Below are 20,394 nucleotides of genomic sequence, written 5' to 3'. Positions count from 1 at the left end.
TTTTATCAAATATAATTTTGTATTGTCATATATAGAACAAAATCAAAACTAATTTAAAAAAAGAAAATCCTCATTTATTTTAATTATCAACACAACATTCCGACAGCGGACCTAATTACGATATGGGATATCATTTATAATCATACAAAATTTTACTTATCTTCAACATAAAATATTAATGAATGACCATCTCTGGAAATATTTTTTATAGTATTTATGTAGTTTTAAAACTTTTCACTTAAAGAATGTACACATAAAGTTGCACAGAATAAAAATTGAAGAGAAAACAAGAAAAACCAAAAAAAAAAATTTGAAATAATTTTTTTTTCTCATTTATTTCTCTTCGTTTTCTTTTACTCGTTATTAATATACTTACTTCACCATTCTCTGGAGGATCACCATTACCAAATGTTGATGCAATCACTATTAAAAGTGCTTCATGTTCTATCGATGATATGTCATAGTCAGACATACAATACACCTGTAAAGATCATATTATATGGTTAAAAGAATACAATAAAATCCCACACAATATAATTTGTTTTTTTTCTCAACTTTTCTTATTTTATTAAAAATGTTGAAGGATATTGTTGTTGATTTCTTTTTTTGATATATATAAAGTGAGTGTTAAAATAAGTGTTCATATTAAAAATAATATGAAAATAATAATTTAAGTTTTTCTTAATAATATATATATATATATATATATATATATAGATACCATATTGTGAAAAAATATTTTAAAGAGAAAAATTACATAAAATTAAGGATTTATTATTATTATAAAAGGATCATTTATATACAAAGCATGTTAGAATATTAAAGAATCCTTCAATAAAATTATACATACTTATATATGTATAGATAATAATGATCCTTGTGCTAATATTATGTGTCAGTAAGTAAGGATAATAATATTAAAGGATAATAATTTTCTAAAGAAAAAGAGAAACGAACGAGCAAAAAATGTTATGAGATCAAAATAGTTTTTGGTTCTCAGTTCTAATGAATTTTATTACTAAGTTGAAAAGTTAATGGATAAAGTGTAAAATAATTTTTTTTTAAAGGATTTTTCGCAAAATTTATCATTCTTAAAAATATATATGTAGAGTTTAAAAACTTAAGTTTTTGAAAACTATATCATTATAGTAAATTAACTTGAAAGAGAGAGCAAGTGGGTGAGATACAATTGTGTGAAATAAGTGGAAAATCACATTATTTTTAAAATTGCATCGCATATCCTTTTTCTTAAAAAAAACTAAAGTTAATAATGTGCATTTGTTTTCTTGTATTTTTGTTAAATTGAGGTTAAATTTTAAGATTTTTCTATTTGGTCTACATTTCTGATTATGATAAATCTTTCAGATGAAAATTTTGAAAAAAAAAACGAAGAAAAAGGATGGTGGTAATTTGAAATAGGGGCTCTTGAAACAAGGACTCTTGAGATTATTTAATGGAACTGAACAAGTCATTAAGAGCAATATGGAGAATAAAAAACTTACTTTACTTGAATTGCTGAAAGTATTAAAGTAAAGTAAGTAATCTTTAGAATTTGAAATATTTTTGTTTCCAAAATTTTTCCTCAAATAATTTGGATCTTAAGTGTTATTGAACCATTAAGGGAAAATAAGAAGAATATCGTAATTAATTATTGAATTTTAAAATAAAAGAAATTAAGTAATGAGTCTTGCAATCACTTTACCACAGTAAGCTTTATTCGAACTTCAACATTGACTATTAAATCTCGAATTCATATCGGAGCAGGCGGAAAACTAAGTATAGAAAGTAAGTAAACTAGTATACAAAATATTCGCGCGTTTAAAATATATGAAGAACTACTAAATAAATTTAGGTAAAAACAGCATAAGAAAACTATATTTTTAGAAAATAATATTAAGAAATCACATATTTTTAGGCGAATATCTGGAGAGCAGCTCATTAGAATGAAATTTAGTAGAGTTTCATTTGAACTGAAAATATTATATTACTCTGAAAAATATTATAAGAACAGATTCTAATAAGAAATAATTAAAATATAAATTTTGTCGTATATATTCCCCCAAAAGTATGCAATATTTCAAAAACTTTTCAAAAACATATTTCAAATTTTTTTAATTATTTCGACACGTTTATAAACCATTTTTCATTTTTAACAAATAATAAAAATTTAATATTATTGAATTGAATAATAATATTGAATATTTTATAAACGTAAATTTACTAAAAAAAAAATTTAAATCCCTATTTCCGGTTACATTAACAAAAACAGAATATTAAAGAGACATTATAGTGTATCTTAATAAAAAAACAACAAAAAAAAAATAATTGACGCATAAAACAAACATATACACTGAATGTTGTACAAACACTCATATTAAGTAGAGAAGAATAAAAAGGATTTTGTTTAAGAACGGCATACTTTTTTATTGAAACAATAACACTAGGCAAACACACACACACACACGCACACATGAACTCATAAATAACAGGAAAATTTACTTTGTTATTTTTTTCTCAATATTATCAAAATTTTCCATTGAGGCAAAAAGAGAAAAACGTGCATACCGCAGAGATTTTTTGCTTTGTATTTTCTCAATTTTTTGTTTATTTTATTTTTGCTTTAATTCTGATTCTTCTTTTTCTTCATAATAACGTTGGTTAAGGATTTTGATTCTCTTTATATTTGCATTTTGTTTATTTTCTTGTATTTGTTGAGTTTCTGTTTTCTTTGCCCCCAATAAATGGGACATTAGCATCATCAAAAAAATATGATAGTCGTCTCGTACCTTAAAAATTAAGTCACCTAAGAAAGAAGAAAACAAAAATTATAAAAACAAAAGGAAATTTTTATACTCTGACACAGTGAAAAGGAAACAAAACATAGGGACAAAAAAAAAAATGCTTTATACAAATTCGAAAGGATAAAAGGATAACAACATAAAAATATGTTTTAGAGCACTAGAGCACAAAATGAATGGGTGAATATTAAACCTTTTGCATTTTTTTTGTATATTTTTTCCTGTCTTCTGTTTTTTCTGCTTTTCTTTTTCTTTAATATGAAAAACGTGATCAGATTTCCAATAATATTCAACCATATATCCTTTTCGATACAAAAAAAAGAAAAAACAAAAATATAAAAACGGATAAAGAATGTTTAGTTTTTTTTTTTATCTTTTCTTTATCCTTTTGTTGTATTTTTGTGTATTTGCTCTATTGGATGTAAAAAAAAAAAATAAATAAGGTGACATTGTAAAGCATGGTGAAAATTCTTTTATTCTCATATGTATACAGTCTATATTTATGAAAAACTAAAAATTCACTCAATCACCTATATATACATGCACATTGTATTATGAAAATTATTGCGTGGAGGAAGCTAAATATTAGTAGATGTATTTTGAGTAATTTTCCCGTTTGATGAATGATTTGAAACATTTTTGGGACACCTTATCAATTCTGCAGTATCCATACAAATACTATCTATACGAGTTCATATAGACAGCGGGGATTCACAAAAGACTTATAATCAATTTTTTTTATTTTGTTCTAAAAATAATGCTTTCATTTGGGAACTTGTTCATACAATTCAGTTTAATTAGAATTTGCAATGGAGTTCAGATAAGGAAAAAATTATTTTTTAATTGTCTTCTATTTTATAAGTAGTTTTACAAAAATAACTAAATTTTATTAATATAAGCGCATTATTAGTTCAATTATTTGCGAGAAATTTTAATCCTGACAGTAAAAAGATGTTCTCCCTGATATTCTCACAGTAAGATAAGATAGTGTAGGTAATTGAATAGATAGAAATCAATTATTTTTGGAATTGTAAAGCAGCTATTCGAAAAACTGGTACGATAAAGAGCCTAAATGAAATATTTTATGGAAATTGAATAAGTTATCCGTAATATCTTCATATTACGGATTTTAATAAACTATTAAAATTCTATCTTCATTTAGTTTTACAAGAGCCTGTCGCCAGGCTTTTTGTGCCTTCAATTTTATGCTTTTTGTGTCATTTTAATTAAGCTGCAATCAATCAATCGTAGTAGTTGAAAATTCTATTTTTTTGTAGACCTATTATTATAGCACTGATTATAATCATTTCATATTAATATTTTCTCAATAATCGCGGGAAAAAATAATCCGAAGAAACAAAACTAAAAAAAAATTATTATAAAAATTCAATATTTGCATATTAAGATTTTTTTTCTTCCAAGGATCTTGTTGTGAATGGAGATTTCCTCCTCACACTTTAATATTTTGTTCACGATGATATCGTATATGTGTAACATTAGAATTTGTAAAAGATTTTTTGTCAAAAAAAAATTCTTTTTTTTTTTCGATTTTTTGTATTTCATTCTTTATATAATTCTAAAATTCAAATATTATATTTGATAATAAATGTAAAAGGTAAAAAACCTCATATTTACCATTTTCATCAGGAGACAAATTATTATTACTATACTCATAATATTTATATACACCCAGTTCTCTCTTTGCTTGCAACGAGTGCACTTGTATTATACAGCAATAATTAAACATACAAACAGTTATAAAACAACAAAAAAAATTAAGAATAAAATTAATACCAAAATAAAACGAAGAATTAGTGTAAAATTACTTACTGCGGATGAACCGCATGTAATTTCAAAAATGGCAAGAAAAAAAACAAATTCTAAGAGTGGTAGTACCACATCTAAAGTTAATACTAGTAATTTTTACGCACCATTACAAACGATAGACGATAATAGTTCTAATATGGATAATCACATTGATGATGAAAGCATCATAACTAGTGACGTAGAAAGCAAACATGTGCTTCCTCCAATTACTATAATAAAAAAGAAAGCAAAAGATGTTCATGAGCTTTTAAAAGCCTGTGAAATTGACGATTATTATATTAGATCGATTTCGATTGGGATTAAAACATATTGCAAGTCTGTAGAATCAAACCACAAACTCATTTCTGCGTTAAATCAACAAAAATATGAATTCTTTACTTATGATTCAAAAGATATGAAACCTTTTAAGGCTGTGTTATCGGGTTTGGAGGCATTAGAACCAGCTGAAATCATAAAATACTTAAATAATAAAGGTTTAAAATGTATTGAAATAAAGAAAATTACTAAAAATACGCAATCTAATTATGAGTTGAACTTGTACATTGTGTACATTGAAAAAGGTACAACAACTTTAAATGAATTAAGGAATAAGTTTTGCTACATCCATAACACTAAAGTTCGTTGGGAACGTAAGATCTCACAAAAAAAAATTACCCAGTGTTACAACTGCCAAATGTATGGCCACGGTTCTAAAAACTGTAAAGTTGTTACAAGATGTGCATATTGCGCTGGTTCGCATCAAACTTCATTATGTGACAGAAAGGTTAGCAAAAAATGTGCCAATTGCAGTGGTAATCATTATTCGTTTGATGATGTATGCCCTAATAAAATCACTTATCTCGCTTTGGTTAATCGTAAAAATCAAACATTACGGAAAACTACTACTTCAAGCAACAAAAATTATAACAACATCAGTGCTGATTACAATACCTTATTTCCAAATTCCCTTGGTGTCTGCAACAACAACAACAACAACAATAAAAACAACACACTGTCTTCACTACAGGTACCTTGGAGCAATATAATTAACAATACTAATAATGTAAATGGTCAAAACAACAATCATACGATTAGAGGTAATTTTAATAATAATGTAGATAGTAATATTAAAACCTGCAATAATAATAATGAAAATAACAATAACAACAATTTTAATAATTTAAATGACACAAATTGTAATTTATTTTCTGTAGACGAAATTTTAAAATTAACTAAAGAAATTTTAGGTAAATTAAGCCAATGTAAAAACAAACATGAGCAGTTTATGATTATAACCGAACTCTCGGTAAAATATTTGTATTCAAAATGATCTCTTCTAACAAAATTAATATCATAATTTGGAATGCTCGTTCTATAGCAAATAAAAGTATTGAATTTTTTAATTTTCTCCAGTCGAATGATATTCATGTGGCCTTGATATGTGAAACTTGGTTAAATCCTACAATTAATTTAGCTTCACCTTACTACAAAATATATAGAAACGATCGCAGGGATGGCAAGGGTGGAGGTGTTGCCATAATTGTAAAGGGCGTTTTGGAGCACTCTCCCTTACCTGTGTTGCAAACTGAGCTGATTGAAAATATAGGTTTAAAAATAACTACTAGTGATGCTCAAACATTTAAACTCTATGCAGTATACTTTTCGGCCACTAAAAATTATATAAATAAATTAAACTTAGATAAAAAAATTAAACGTGAAAAAATTAAAACTTTGTATAAAAATGATTTGCTGAGGGTCTCAAGGATCACGGGCAATTATATTGTTGGTGGCGACTTGAACTCTAGGAACAGGAACTGGGGCTGTGCTCGGGCTAACTGTTGGGGAAATGTTCTAAATGACCTGTTGCAAACTAATAAATTTACACTGCTTTATCCCTCCGAACCTACATATTGTCCAGCTAATGCAGATTCTCAACCTTCTACACTTGACTTTTTTCTCACAAATTCACCTGATTTTTGTTCCCAACCTATGGTTCTTGATAATCTATCGTCTGACCATCTTCCGGTGGGGGTGCAAATTAGTGGATCGGTTGTTAGTACTGATAATACCTATTTGGATTTTCATAACGCAAATTGGCCTTGTTATCGGGCTTATTTAAAGGATATACCTTTCTGGAAGTTAGTTAAAATTGTTAAAACTAAAAATAAATATATTCCGGCTCTTAAGGATAGTAATTCGATTCACATTACAAATATTGAAAAAGCTAATGCTTTAGGGAAAAACTTTTATAATAAACATAAGAATAACGATGTCTTAGGTGATGCTGTCACTATTTCGCAGGTCAATATTTCTGCTGGACAGATAGATGGCTTGGACATCGAAAGTTTTGAACCTATAACATCTCACGTAATAAATCACGTCATTTCTGCTTTAAAAACAAAAAAATCACCTGGTGCAGATCTTATTACAAACTTATGTATTAAAAAACTTCCTAATTGTACAAAGCTTTATTTGAGTTCAATTTATAACGCTTGCTTGAGGCTCGGCTATTTCCCTAACGCTTGGAAGGAGGCATACGTTATCGCAATTCCTAAGCCGGGAAAGCCTCCTGACGACGTTAACAGTTACCGTCCGATAAGTCTACTCAGTAACCTGTCAAAAATATTTGAAAAAATTATTAAAATTAGACTAAATGAATTCATCGAAACAGAAGAATTGCTTCCTAATGAGCAGTTTGGATTTAGAGAAGGCCATAATACATTGCATCCATTATTGCGTGTTAAAAATTATGTTAAAGCAAATTTCCAGGACAAAAAATCGGTTGGCTTGGTGACTTTTGACATTAACTCGGCATTTGACACGGTGTGGCATAGGGGACTACTGCATAAGCTTAAAATGTATAAATTTCCTGTGTATTTAATTAAAATAATTCGAAGTTTTCTTCATGATAGGAAGTTTAGGGTTTCTGTAAATGGTATATTCTCTGACTATCATCAAGTGGAGGCTGGTGTGCCCCAGGGCTCAGTTCTGGGGCCCATATTATATAACGTATATACTTCTGATATGCCATTAACTCGAAACACCATACTATCAATTTTCGCCGACGATACTGCGATTTATTGTGCAGACACTGGTTGCAACCAAATTTTAAATAACTTGCAAAATGCACTAAATGGTCTATCTGAATACTTTACTAAATGGAAGATTAAAATTAATGTTTCAAAAACCAACTCCATCTTTTTCACAAGAAGAAGAAAACCATGTTACTTACCAGCTACAATGTTAAAACTAAATAATGAAGAAATAAAGTGGCTCGATACAGTTAGGTATCTTGGTATTAACTTCGATAAGAAGTTAACTTTTGCCAACCATATATCTGCTACTGTAAATAAAGTTAATAAATACATTCGAATATTATATCCTTTTATCAACAGGAAATCTGAGCTCTCTATAAAAAATAAATTAATTTTGTTAAAAACTGTTTTTCAACCTATTATTCTGTACGGAGCACCGGTATGGGGTGATTGTGCATCAACTCACATACAAAAACTACAGGTGTCACAAAATAAGATAATGAAATTAATGCTCAATCTTCCATTTTATTTCTCAACAAAAAAGTTACACGACAAGGCTGGCATGGATACCATTATAAATAAAATTACAAATATATCCGACAAATTTATAACCAAGACACAAATGTCAAATAATCCTTTGATTAAAAATTTATTTTAAATAACAATTTATAAAATAGTATGTAAGATAGTTTTAGTTTAGTTATTAAGTTTTAGCATAAATAAGATTCAGAAAAGGTTTTTATACACTCCATTTTCCTTAATTAATAAAGTAATAAGTTAAGTTCTAAAATTAAAAGAGAAAAAAAAAAAAAAAAAAAAATTAATAATATTAACAGCTGTAAAGAATCAAATTTCTGTATCTCTGTAAATATAGTATATACTTATAAGAAAATTTGTCAATTTATGGAGTTAAATAAATAAATAAATAAATTTATATACACCCAAATATATAAGTTAAGAATTGCTTAAAGCATTGATATAATGTTATTGATAAAAGGATAAGATAAAACGAAGAGAAACCGAAAAGAAAAACCCCTAAGAAAACGGATTTCTTAAAGGATATATCATAGGGATGATATTGTAAGGGTTTCGATAACTTGATAATCTTATAAAAATTTTATATATGTAGATTTTTATATTTTATTTATTTTCATTATTTTTTTTATATAATAGTAATATTGAGGAAAAAAAACAAGTAAATATTTACAAGTACTTGAATGGGAGATCAAGTATAGAGAATTTGGTTTCTTTATTTTCGAGAGCAATAATAAAATATTGGTATTTCCAATAAGAATAATAGAGAAATTGGTATATTGTTCTTTTTCCGATATATTATGGGTATATTAAAAGAAGAAGCCCATACATATTTTTGTGTTTTTTTTGCAAATAAATTGCATAAAAATTTAAATTTTCTATAATAAAATATTATTTAAATATTTTTATTTTAGAGAAACAGAAACAAATTCTGTGGTTATAAGGCAAAACAAGATAAAGTTAATTTATGTTGTTAGAATTTATATTAAAATTTATAATTGAAATTTCACACAAACAAAAATATTAGTAGGTCCAATGTGTTTAATAAAAGTAATTGAAATTACTTGGCTCCTTCCGGTAGCTGCCATTCAACTTCAATACTAGTTTGGCAAACACAGGATTTTGAAAAAAACAGTACTGAAATTTTGCATAAACTAATATGATAACTTAAAGTTATATTCTGCCCTATAGTTAGCTATGACATATTTATTCGCACATAGGATAGGAAATTCGTACGGGTATCACAGAATTGACACGGTCAACTCTACATTTTCTCGTTTCGAAATAAAATCACGTAAATATAATCTTAACACAGATGTTGATGTCAGACTTTCAACATTGTAAGCAAACAAAAGAAATTGTTCAATAGAAAATTTGCTAAATTAAATTTTACAAATTTGATTTTAATTATGAAATATATCAAATACAGTAATACTTCTAAATAATGAACAATCTACTCAAATTCATTCTTTGTTTAAAATATATAGAGAAGTTGTACGCTAAATAGAAAATTAAATTGAATTGTAAATTTCTTGACTTCAACGCCATAGTAATAGCTGTTTGATAAATAGAAAATTTCATTATATTTGAGTGGTTCGTTTTATCAAAATTTTACTGTATTTATTAAAAACTGGATATGTGAGTGGATTTTTTTACATGATTCACTAATAAACTCTTATTTCGAGTTACATCATTTTCATTTTGTACCATAAAATTATTTGTTTTCATCTACATACTCAAAAATTTATCAATAACAATAAATATTATGTAAAGTAATACAATGTAGATATGTAATAAAAATTAAATATTTAGAATTGAGTTCCACATACCTGCAAATATTTGTGTATTTTCTATTGTAATCAGAAAAAATAACATACAAAATTATTTAGATACCTACATAATACATATACAATTGTTATATTTGTTATATACACAAGTATAACAAATTGTTATTATTACTGTTATATTGGTAAATAAAATATTTGATTTCAATCACAAATTTTTTTCTCTGAATAATTTTAAATTACATGTAAAGACGTACATAATAATGTGTACCATGTTGTGTGTAAATGATTTTAGAAATTTGCAGTTTAATTTATAATTTTAATAATAATGTTACCTTACAGGTTTGTATAACAATATAGTTGATTTTATATGAGGAGATCTTATTAATTTCTCATTTACGATTAAAAATTTTAGTTGATTAAAGTAATATTAATTAAATGAAAATGTTACTAATAATAAATAGAAAATTATATTTTATTGAATGAATTTAAAAATTATTGAAAATTTTTTAATAATTAGTTAATTGATATTCGGAATTTGCGTGAAATAATTTTTATAAAAAAGTTAATAAATTTGGATCAAATTAATGATTTACAAAGTAGAACACTCCTCTAATACTAATTAAAAATAAACCAGTGTTTCCCAAAGTGGTCCATGTAGACCCTCATGGGTCCATGAAGGCCTGCTAGCACTCTACGAAAAATTAAAATTATATTTTTTAAATAAATTAGTTTTTTATTTAACTTTCTCATATCATAGGTGTACCTTGCTATTGTCCATCAAAAATTGAAAAACAAGGGGTGTACGAGAGAAAAAAGTTTAGAAACCTCTGTAATGAATCAACACATTTCATAATTAGAGCATGTATTTGAGCATAAGAACAAAAATCAAAAGATAGCAATTCAGTTCAAGCGCATTTACAATTGATAATATTGGAGAGAAATTTTTAAATTTGGTATTTTTCGAGGTGATGGAATTTGCAGTTATTTTTTTGATACTATAAAAAGTAGGAAAACCTTACAGCTTCGAAGGGATAAGAAGTTCAAAATTGAAATTATTTTTCCAATTTTGAGGTGTGATGTCTTAGGAAGGAGGAGAATGAAATAGAAAATAATTTTTGGAGAAAATATTGTATACAAGTGGTAACTTATAAATCAGGCAAAAATTTTCTTTTATAGGAAAAAAATATCCAGGACGCATTTACATTATGTGTATACATTTTAATTTTCTATTTAGGGTGGTGTAGAAGCTTCGTTTTTTGTCTGAGTTTTATAATAAAATTATTTATAACTTAATCAATAATTTTCCATATTAATCCTAATTAAGAAGGAAAAAAATATTTTTAAGATGGCAGTCATCCCCAAACTGCTAAAATTAATTTATTAACAATGTTTCGTTATATAAAAATTCCTTTTTTAGATCCATTAAAATTTTAGAGAAATATTTTCTATTTAAATTGCCATACTACATTTTGCATATTTCTCAAAAAATCTTTGATTCAAAGAAACTAAAAATTTATGAATGCAATTTTAAAAAATAATATTTATTTAAAACATGGACAGCACAATAACAATAATAATACAAACATTAACTTAAAATTACACTTTTTATTTGAATTTTCAATGTCATATTTTCTAGGATTTTCATTTAATTTACATAACGTTCAAAGAAAATTTTAATCAACATTCCGAAAAAAAAAAAAAACATTTTGAAATACGAAAAATACGCTACGCAAAAAATTAAAATTTAAAAAGAAAAATTCTGAAATCCTTTTTTTATTAGGTAATTATTTTAGTGAAAAATCCTAAAGATGAAGAAAGTATGCAAAAACATTAACGATTTTCATATTTTTACTCGGTAGGATTTTTTCATTTTAGATTTCACTCTCTAGGATTTTGTTTTATAAAATAATTTTAATAAATATTAAGTAAAAAATGCTTCTTCAGTACAGGGTATGGTGTAGGAATTCCGTATCGAATGAGACTTGGTTCATTTATGTAATTATATTGGCCTAGTTGTTGGAAGCTCTAAAGTTTCTGTTTAAAAGTTTTATTCATTTCATTATTAGTCTACTTTAGCCATTGATATTGCTCTAATTTAGCCAGATATTAAGACCCCTAATCATAAATACAAGCAATATTATTTTAAAATTCCCGAAACGTTCTTAAGCCCCAAAATAGAATTTTCTCCAAATAGAAAATTAGTGATACATTTTTAATTTATTCAAACATTGTATTACAAATGGAATTCTGCCCTCGATTATCTCTATGGAAAGTACCCCATTGTGAGAATATTAACAAATTTTTAAATATTTTTCTAATAATCTCTTCCAAAGTGTCTCTTTATTACTACAAGTACATAACTAAAGAGCGATTCGACATTACCAATTGAATTGTTAAACTGAAAGAACAAATGAATAAACATTCGAAAATTCACAAAAATTCCTGCATACATTTAGGATGAATCACTCACTGTATTTTGTAATATTTACTAAATTTTCACTCATATCCGGTTGGAGAAAATTTTCTGTTTTTTTCCAAGGTCTTATATTTGGTTAACTATGAAATTTGCCTTTGTATTTTTGACTTCATATTTAAGAATTAAAGCGAAAAATCTCATTTAAAAATTATTATTTGGCTTTTTCTTTAATTTTTTAAAGAAGAATAACAGAAACCAAAAAACAAAAAAAAATATCGTTGTGAATATCAGGAAATTAGAGGTGTAAAATTATAGTAAAAACAGTCTCCAGCTGTTGTAATCTTTAGTTTTCAATTTAAATGTAGTGTGAATGTGAATAAAAGTTAATGGTGTTCATTCATTTACTTCACTTTCTTAAGATGAAACTATTTCTGTATGTACAGTTTATTTTACCGGATATTGAAAATTTTTCAAGTACATACATCCGTTTTCAAAGCAAATAACAATTAATGAGAATTTCATCAAGTACACATAACGCTGTAAAGCAAAACTGTATTGAAAATTGTAAGTGAATTTTAAAGAATTTAACAAGTTTTTAGAATCCATAAAAAGTAACAAGTTTATTATGGTGCTAATAAATGAGATAGAATTTCTGCAAAATCAAACAAAAAATTAATTTGAAAATTTCGTGAAATTTCTTTTATTTACGAAGAAACTATATGACATTTAAGATAAAATATTTTTAAAATTAAGCTAGAATAGTAAATGATTTGAAAATATTTAAAAATTATTTTTATTTCTATAGAAAATAATTAAAATTCATTGGCAAAGACACTGGTATTTATTTAATATTTTGGTATTATGAAACGGCTAAGTATCTCAGAACGAGTATCATATAGTAGATGCTAAAAGTTTTGAAGCCAAGGAGCTTAGATTAATATTAATATATGGAACTTAATCAAAGCCGAATAATATGAAAGGTTTAAAAATTTTTCATTGAATACCAATATCTTTATAATATTGTATCATTATTTTCCGAGTGAAAAGAATCCGAAAACTAATCTTGTTCTTGCATTTAATAGGAATTGAATTTTAAGTCTAAAATTATTTAAATCAGAATGAATAACGTGTATTCTGAAAGAAGTAGTGCGAGCCTCAATATTTTGATTATTTCGAAGAATCATAGATTTTTTTCAAAATAAATCGAAAATTTCAAATATTACGATCTGAAAAATTAAGTCGTAAAAAATCGAGAAAAATTCATGTTTATTTACTAAATTTCTATAAAATTTCTGTATAGTTTATTAAAAATTCCAGATAAGCTCTATATAGAACACAATTTGCCTTAGAAAATTTTTGATTCCGTGGAATCAAAAGTTAAGAATAATATTTTGATTTTATGTATAGGATTTAAGTTCTAGCTTTTTAGAAAATGGAAATTTGTGGGTTGGAATGATAATTTTGAAAATTTTTACAAAATCTTTTTATTAAAAAATATTGATAGTGCCCTAGTTTTAGAGCAAATAATTTTTTTTGTTATTCAAAAAATTTTCGGAACTAAATGACAATCTCTGTTCGCAATTTCCTTTTCAATAAAAAGAAAATATTATTTTCATTCGCTATTCTGTTTGTAATATTTAATGAACTTTGAAAGAGTAGGTATAATGAATTAAAACAACTGAATTAATGTGGGAATCAGAATTTTGTAGAACAAAAAATCTATGTTTTGCTTATGCAAGAGTCTTAAAGATGAACCACACAATTTTTGCCCTATACTATTGCCTAAAAAAATTAATTCTATAGAATTTTATTTATGTTAGGTGTATAGAATATTTTGTTTCTCGAAATTAAGTGAAATAGCATATACTCAATGAGTTCAAGATCATCAAGATTGAAAAATAAAGAAAGAGGCTACTTGTAAAATTAATTGTTTAAGAAAATGCTCGGAGTTTAATCAAAGAAATCTTGGTAATAATATTATTTTCTTTAAAAATTTATTAATTATAATTTGTAAAATCTTGAAAAATATTCAGATTTTGTAGTTAGCAAAAGGATATTCACTCATAATGAACCACGCTATTTAATTTATAATTTTTCAACTTTAAAAATTTATTTTAAATATGAATACGTTATTTAATTAATATACTTTAATTATATTGAGTTATACAAGTATAACATGAACTCTATAACAAATATATTTGTATAATAAGGTTTACCAGTAAATAACCAGTGCAGTAAACTAAAAATATTTTTCAAATTCACCAAAAAAATTCCAAATTATAATTTGAATAAATTATAATTTTCTTTTAAAATTTTTAAATGAAAAAAACTTTTATTAAAATTATAGCATCCTTCATTATTTACGATATAAAACTACGGTATCTATATATATACATTTTCTTACCACAATTTTTAATCGAATAATCAACTATAATATTATTAGTAGATATTTTCTTACCTGTGCATTAAATGCATGACCTAAAAGTTCACCAAGTTGTTTTGCATATTGTTCTGATCTACCAGTTTCTGTTGCATATAATACAGTTGCTTTTATACGACGAGATAATGCTCTACCAAATAATTTCGATGTAAATTTTACTGCCCTATAAATAGAGAAAAACACAAATTATATAATCTGATTGAAATAGAAAAAAAAAGTGAAAAAAGTATTTTGATATAAAAAAAAATAAGAAATTTCGAGACATTTTTAATGTTTATACATGGTATTTAATATATGCAAATAATTTTATAAATGAACCTCATGTATAGGGTGTGTCACTATATATAAGGTGAAAATGAAGATAATCAGAAATTCTTATAGTTTTAAAGGATAAAACGAAGACAATAGAGTTGGTGGAACTAGAAACAATGCTCTTTACTTCTACATAGTCCAAAAAATTGTAATCGAGAATTTTTAAAATTTTTTGGATTTTTTCATACAAAAATTTTATATAACTGAATTTGAGTTTTTAAAAATTGTTGGTGTTTATTGCTTTCAAACAATTTTTAATGAAAATTTGGCCTTATTCCAATAAATTGAGGTAGTTCGCTCTTTAGACTGGTCTTGTTCATGTATTATTGAATTGTACCAGGAATTTCGGTAAAAAAAGCAGAATGAAAGAATTATTAAAAAAAAAAGCAAAAAAAATACGTTTCAGCTATACACTTGTAACTTTGAAGGTCCTTTAATGTTAGATCTAAAATTTTAAATGCTCTTAAGAAAATTATTATATTTTCAATCAGTGATCTTAAACAAATTTTCAAAGTTTACCGTAACAGGTGAAAAATACCGTCAATTCCTTGTGTATACTCTTTGATTTTGAAAGAGAATCGCTAATGTTTCGAAGCATTTGCAAATTTTTCAGCGACTAATGATCCAATCTAATGGTAATTTTTAAATTTGATATTTATAAATAACACTCTGTATACTAACCCTTATAATATAACAAATACACATAAAGAATATTATCAGAACGCAGTAGTAATGCAAAAAGAAAAAAATTATTTGTTGAATATACGAGTACAAACCATTTAAATTGGATTTTTACCATATTAAACATATTATACAGATATCCCTTTGAAATTAACATTCTTCTTTTATCTTACTATTAACTAAACAAGATAAAAATTCATTCCATAATATTATAGCTGTAGAACTTGGATTTCATATGGTAACCCATAGAAATATTATTTGGATAAAGGAGTATAATATCAAACACCAAAGAAAATAATTAATCCCTTTAATCTTGTTTCTTGTTTCTTTAATGCTACAACATAATTACAAGAGATTTTATAATTATCCTTTTTTTAAATACATTTTCAAAATATCATTTAATTAAAAGAAGTATTATTTGTATAAAAAAAAAGGATTCTAGCTCAATATCTTATGTGTTTATATAACAAAACTGAACTGAAAAAATTAATATGAAAAAAATATCTATTTTACACAGAGTCCTGCATAACAGTTTGTTATAGTTATTTGAACACCTGAACTTTTGCAAAATAGAAAAATAAACATACCTTAAGTAATAAAAAATTTAAAAGTATTTTATTCTGTGTTCTCTGGTGTATGCATGTGTTTACAAAGATTCTTAGAAAAATTAATTTTTATAATCCTTTAAGTATATTTTGTAAACGTACAAATAAAAATTAGAGGACATCCAACTTAATGACATTAATTGTGTGTTCTCCAAAATACATTTTTATTTAAATATTTTTATTAATAGTTGAAAATCTTTTGAAATAAAAATTTTTTAGTAATTTTGTTATAATAATATATTAAAGAAGTTTTCTTGAAAGAGATTTGTAAAAGATTCACGAAATTTTAAATTAAATTTTTCCTCTGAAGCGCATAATAGCAAAAATTCGTATGAGGAAAGATGCTAGGGCACAATTTCATTCACAAAATTTAGGCCAAATACTCGTAACAAGCCTCAGTAAACCTTCAATATTCTCTAAAGCACGTAAATACCTTGTACTATAATTATTTCCCAAATAATTTATTTAAAATATTTAATTTTGCTATTTTAAAAAAAAATTAAAATGTGCTTTAGAACGCTTACATTATTGCTACAATAAATTATTGCTCTTCATTTCCACAGTCCTTTATATTTTCAAAACGCTAAACATTCAAAATTTCCAAAGCTTAATATATCTTAATTTGCAATTTCAATTACATTTAATTGTTGCTGAATTTTCAATTACAAATTGATATTATTAAATAGTTTTCATTTTAGAAAGGACAATGTTGAATTTTCTCTTATTTAAAATTACATTTCAATATAATACAAAAATAATTTTTGTATGACAAAATATTTTCTCATTACTTTTTAATAGTGGTGAAAATCTCTTCTATATAAAAGCGATTTATTTTTAAAACTTTTAAACAAAAATATTTTTATTATCCTTTAGGGAAGAAAAAGTTTGTTTATAGTGTTTTCCTCTGCAAGTTTCCGCATAATACAAATAAATATTTGAAAGTTTATAGTGCATATGTGTACATACAAATGTACATAACAGATAACATTCTCAAATGAATTCAAACCACAATATTGTGGTGTATTATAAAATTTTGGTGGAAATGCAAAAATTTATTATAAAATATGCAATGATAATAATTATTGTTCTCATTTTATTTGTTTGGGGTGAACAAATTGGTTGAACAAATTTTTTGGTAAATTTTTTTTCTATTTTAAATTTTTAGATAAATTGAAAGAGAATATAAATGTACAATAATTATAATAGTTGAAAAATGTCTTTGATGAATGAATAATAATATTGTTTGTAAATTATAAATAAAATTTGGGGGAAAATTGCTTTGATTTTGTATTTCTATAAATATTGTGGTAAAATTATACTATAAAATTTTACTCTGACCACATACTAAACTAGAGTATATTAAAAATAGAAATATTTAAAGTTGAAATTTCATTTAAGAAGATAACGAAAAATTTTGTTCTGAAATTTTTATATTTCTTTTAAATTCAAAGAGAATTCAAAAGAAATTCAAAGAGAACAGTTTAATAAATAAAATTTAAAGAGATCATAATTTACTCTAAAATTTCTCTCGTAGTTTGAATTGGAAATTTTTATAATTAGGCTCACATTAAATACTCAAAAATAAATTATTTTGAAAACCTTATTGAGTTTTTTTGTTTTATTAATCTGTACCAGTAATTATCTTTGCTCGGAAAAAAATTAAATTAAAATATTTGAGAAGTAGCTCAATTCATATTTCATATATATACTCTTTCTCATAAACTTATTATGTTCCAATGTCTTTTGAGAAGAAATTGTGATGTGAGTGGCATAAATAGTAATTAGAGTGTTAACAAACACGATTAGAGATTGTATAAAGCAGCAAAATGAGCAATAATTTAGTAAATAATGTTGCTGTTTAAAATTACAGAGTAAATTCTAAATTTATTATTAAAATTCTCATTGTAGTTCGGTCTTTTAAATGAGAGAACATGTAAATATCGTAATTTACATAACTGTTATAAAGTATTGCTCATTCTTATTGTTACCTCTAATGTCATTTACGTTTGTCTTCGCTCAATAACGTGCAATCATGAATTAAATTTGTTATTATTTTTAATATTTAATAAAATATCATTAAATTCAAATTTTTTTACAATTTAGAAAAAAAAAAATATAAAAATTTACCTTGCAATCTGTTTAAAATGAAATTTCTTTCTTGGTTTTTTACTTTTTCCTTGTATACTACCACCCTTTTTCCATATATGTGTTTTCCATGCTGGATCTTGATATTCAAATGATGGTTTTAAATAATATAATGACATTTCTTGATGATAAACTGGTGTTATTGAACTAGACATCGGTGGTACAATCCATATCCAATCAGCAGGACATCCATTTCTATATATAATATTATACAAAATTTTTATATATAAATATAATGTGTTGTATAATAGCATATATATTATAATATTAATTTATTTTGTGAAAAATTTGAATACATTCTGAATTCTATGTACTAGTAGTGATATATACATATGTTTTATATATTTTATCATTAGTTTTAAAATATTTACTATAATTTTTAATTTAAACTTTGAGGGAAGGATAATAAAAAAATTTTGTTTTAGTTTAATTTCTGTTTTTCTTCTCTTGTAATATAAAAAAGTTTAATTGAACATAAATAAAAAGTAGAAAATACAAGAAAACAGAAAAAAGAATTAGTAAAATAGTAAAATAATTTAAAAAGGATTCAACTTGTAACATATTGCATAATTATAAGGTTTCTGTTTTTTTCTCTCTCTCGTGTTTTGTTACAAAGTTGTTGCACATTTTTTTTTCTGTTCCCTGCATCTTGTACTATTCAATTGTGCATATTTTCTCTCTATAAAGGTCATAATATAGTATAAGACAAAGTTTTAATAAATTGCAAATTAAAAGAAAACAAAAATATTAAAAACTAGAAGATAAACAAAAAAAAGAACTGATATAATGATAAAACAATAAACACATAATAGGATCTAAGGATATTATAGAGACTGTATTATTATTGTTTCGAAGTATACTAGAAATGAGATGTAAAGATTAAAAATCAAAAAGTTTTCATATATAAATTTTTAAAATTAATTTACTTTGGTATTTTAAATAAAAAAGTTAAAAATTACTAAATATTTAATGAACTCGTATGGCAGTTTAAAGTAGTATTTTTCTTTTAAATTTTATTGCTGTGGTATTACTACCAGGATACTATCATGAAAGCGAGTAGAATTTTAAGTTAATTAAATTGTATTTAATTGAATAGTTGCAATATTTTTCTAAAAATTTAACTAGAAATTGGGATTACACTGACATAGAAAATATTGAGTCAGGCAGAACATGTGTAATTGATGTACATGTACGGAACAATATCTTCAAATGTTAATATGGGAGCTTTATTGTTGTTATGTTATCTCCATTATTACATTATGCATACTAAATTTTTCTCTCAGATTTTACTGTCACAACAATTTAATAATGGCTTTTAAGAGAAATTTTGAAATTTGTTTAGTAATTCTCACCTTAATTTCGATTCATTCTCAAAATGTTTCATAAAACTTTCACTTGCTGTATGATGATCAACAATTGTTATATTTTTACTTTGAAATGAATATAAAACGGCAAGATTAACTTCAACTAATGCTTTATCTTTCCATAATGTTGTTGATGTTCTTGTATCTAAATCCATTTTAAGTGCAACATCCTGTATTATAAAAAGAAATTGAAATCAAAGAATAAATTATAAAATTACGATTGAACTTTTTGTTGTACAGGATATTGTAAAAGGACTTTCTATTGTTTTAAAAGAATAATCTAAATGACAGAGTTATAATTGGGGTGTAACAACTAAATTTCAATTAAGAACTGTTTTAATTGTATTCTTGCTTAAACTTTAATTAAAGTACCTATTAAATTCGCGGAATTGTGCCTAAATAATAATTAAAATGCGTTCAAAATAATTATGAATTTTTATTGTAATCTCAAAAGTAACAAACTATTATTCG

The 20,394-nt window shown here is 24.9% G+C and overlaps 1 protein-coding gene across 4 annotated transcripts in view; it reads right to left on the bottom strand.

The window, feature by feature from the left end:
- The window catches only part of LOC129618573 (nitric oxide synthase), a 199,967-nt gene that overhangs the window by 45,631 nt on the left and 133,942 nt on the right, over positions 1–20,394 (bottom strand). For all 4 annotated transcript variants that reach the window (XM_055533403.1, XM_055533406.1, XM_055533404.1 and 1 more), the window contains exons 13-16: positions 19,912–20,093; positions 18,542–18,754; positions 14,835–14,979; positions 377–481 (exon numbers count right to left, since the gene is read on the bottom strand). In XM_055533403.1, the coding sequence (XP_055389378.1) occupies positions 377–481; positions 14,835–14,979; positions 18,542–18,754; positions 19,912–20,093 (645 nt within the window). The remainder of the gene's footprint in view (positions 1–376; positions 482–14,834; positions 14,980–18,541; positions 18,755–19,911; positions 20,094–20,394) is intronic.

The sequence above is a fragment of the Condylostylus longicornis genome, unplaced genomic scaffold, assembly GCF_029603195.1.
Source record: "Condylostylus longicornis isolate FDR11 unplaced genomic scaffold, ASM2960319v2 ptg000009l, whole genome shotgun sequence".
Lineage (NCBI taxonomy): Eukaryota > Metazoa > Arthropoda > Insecta > Diptera > Dolichopodidae > Condylostylus > Condylostylus longicornis.
The sequence above is the reverse complement of the archived record's forward strand: the minus strand, read 5'-3'. Positions and strand labels throughout refer to the sequence as shown.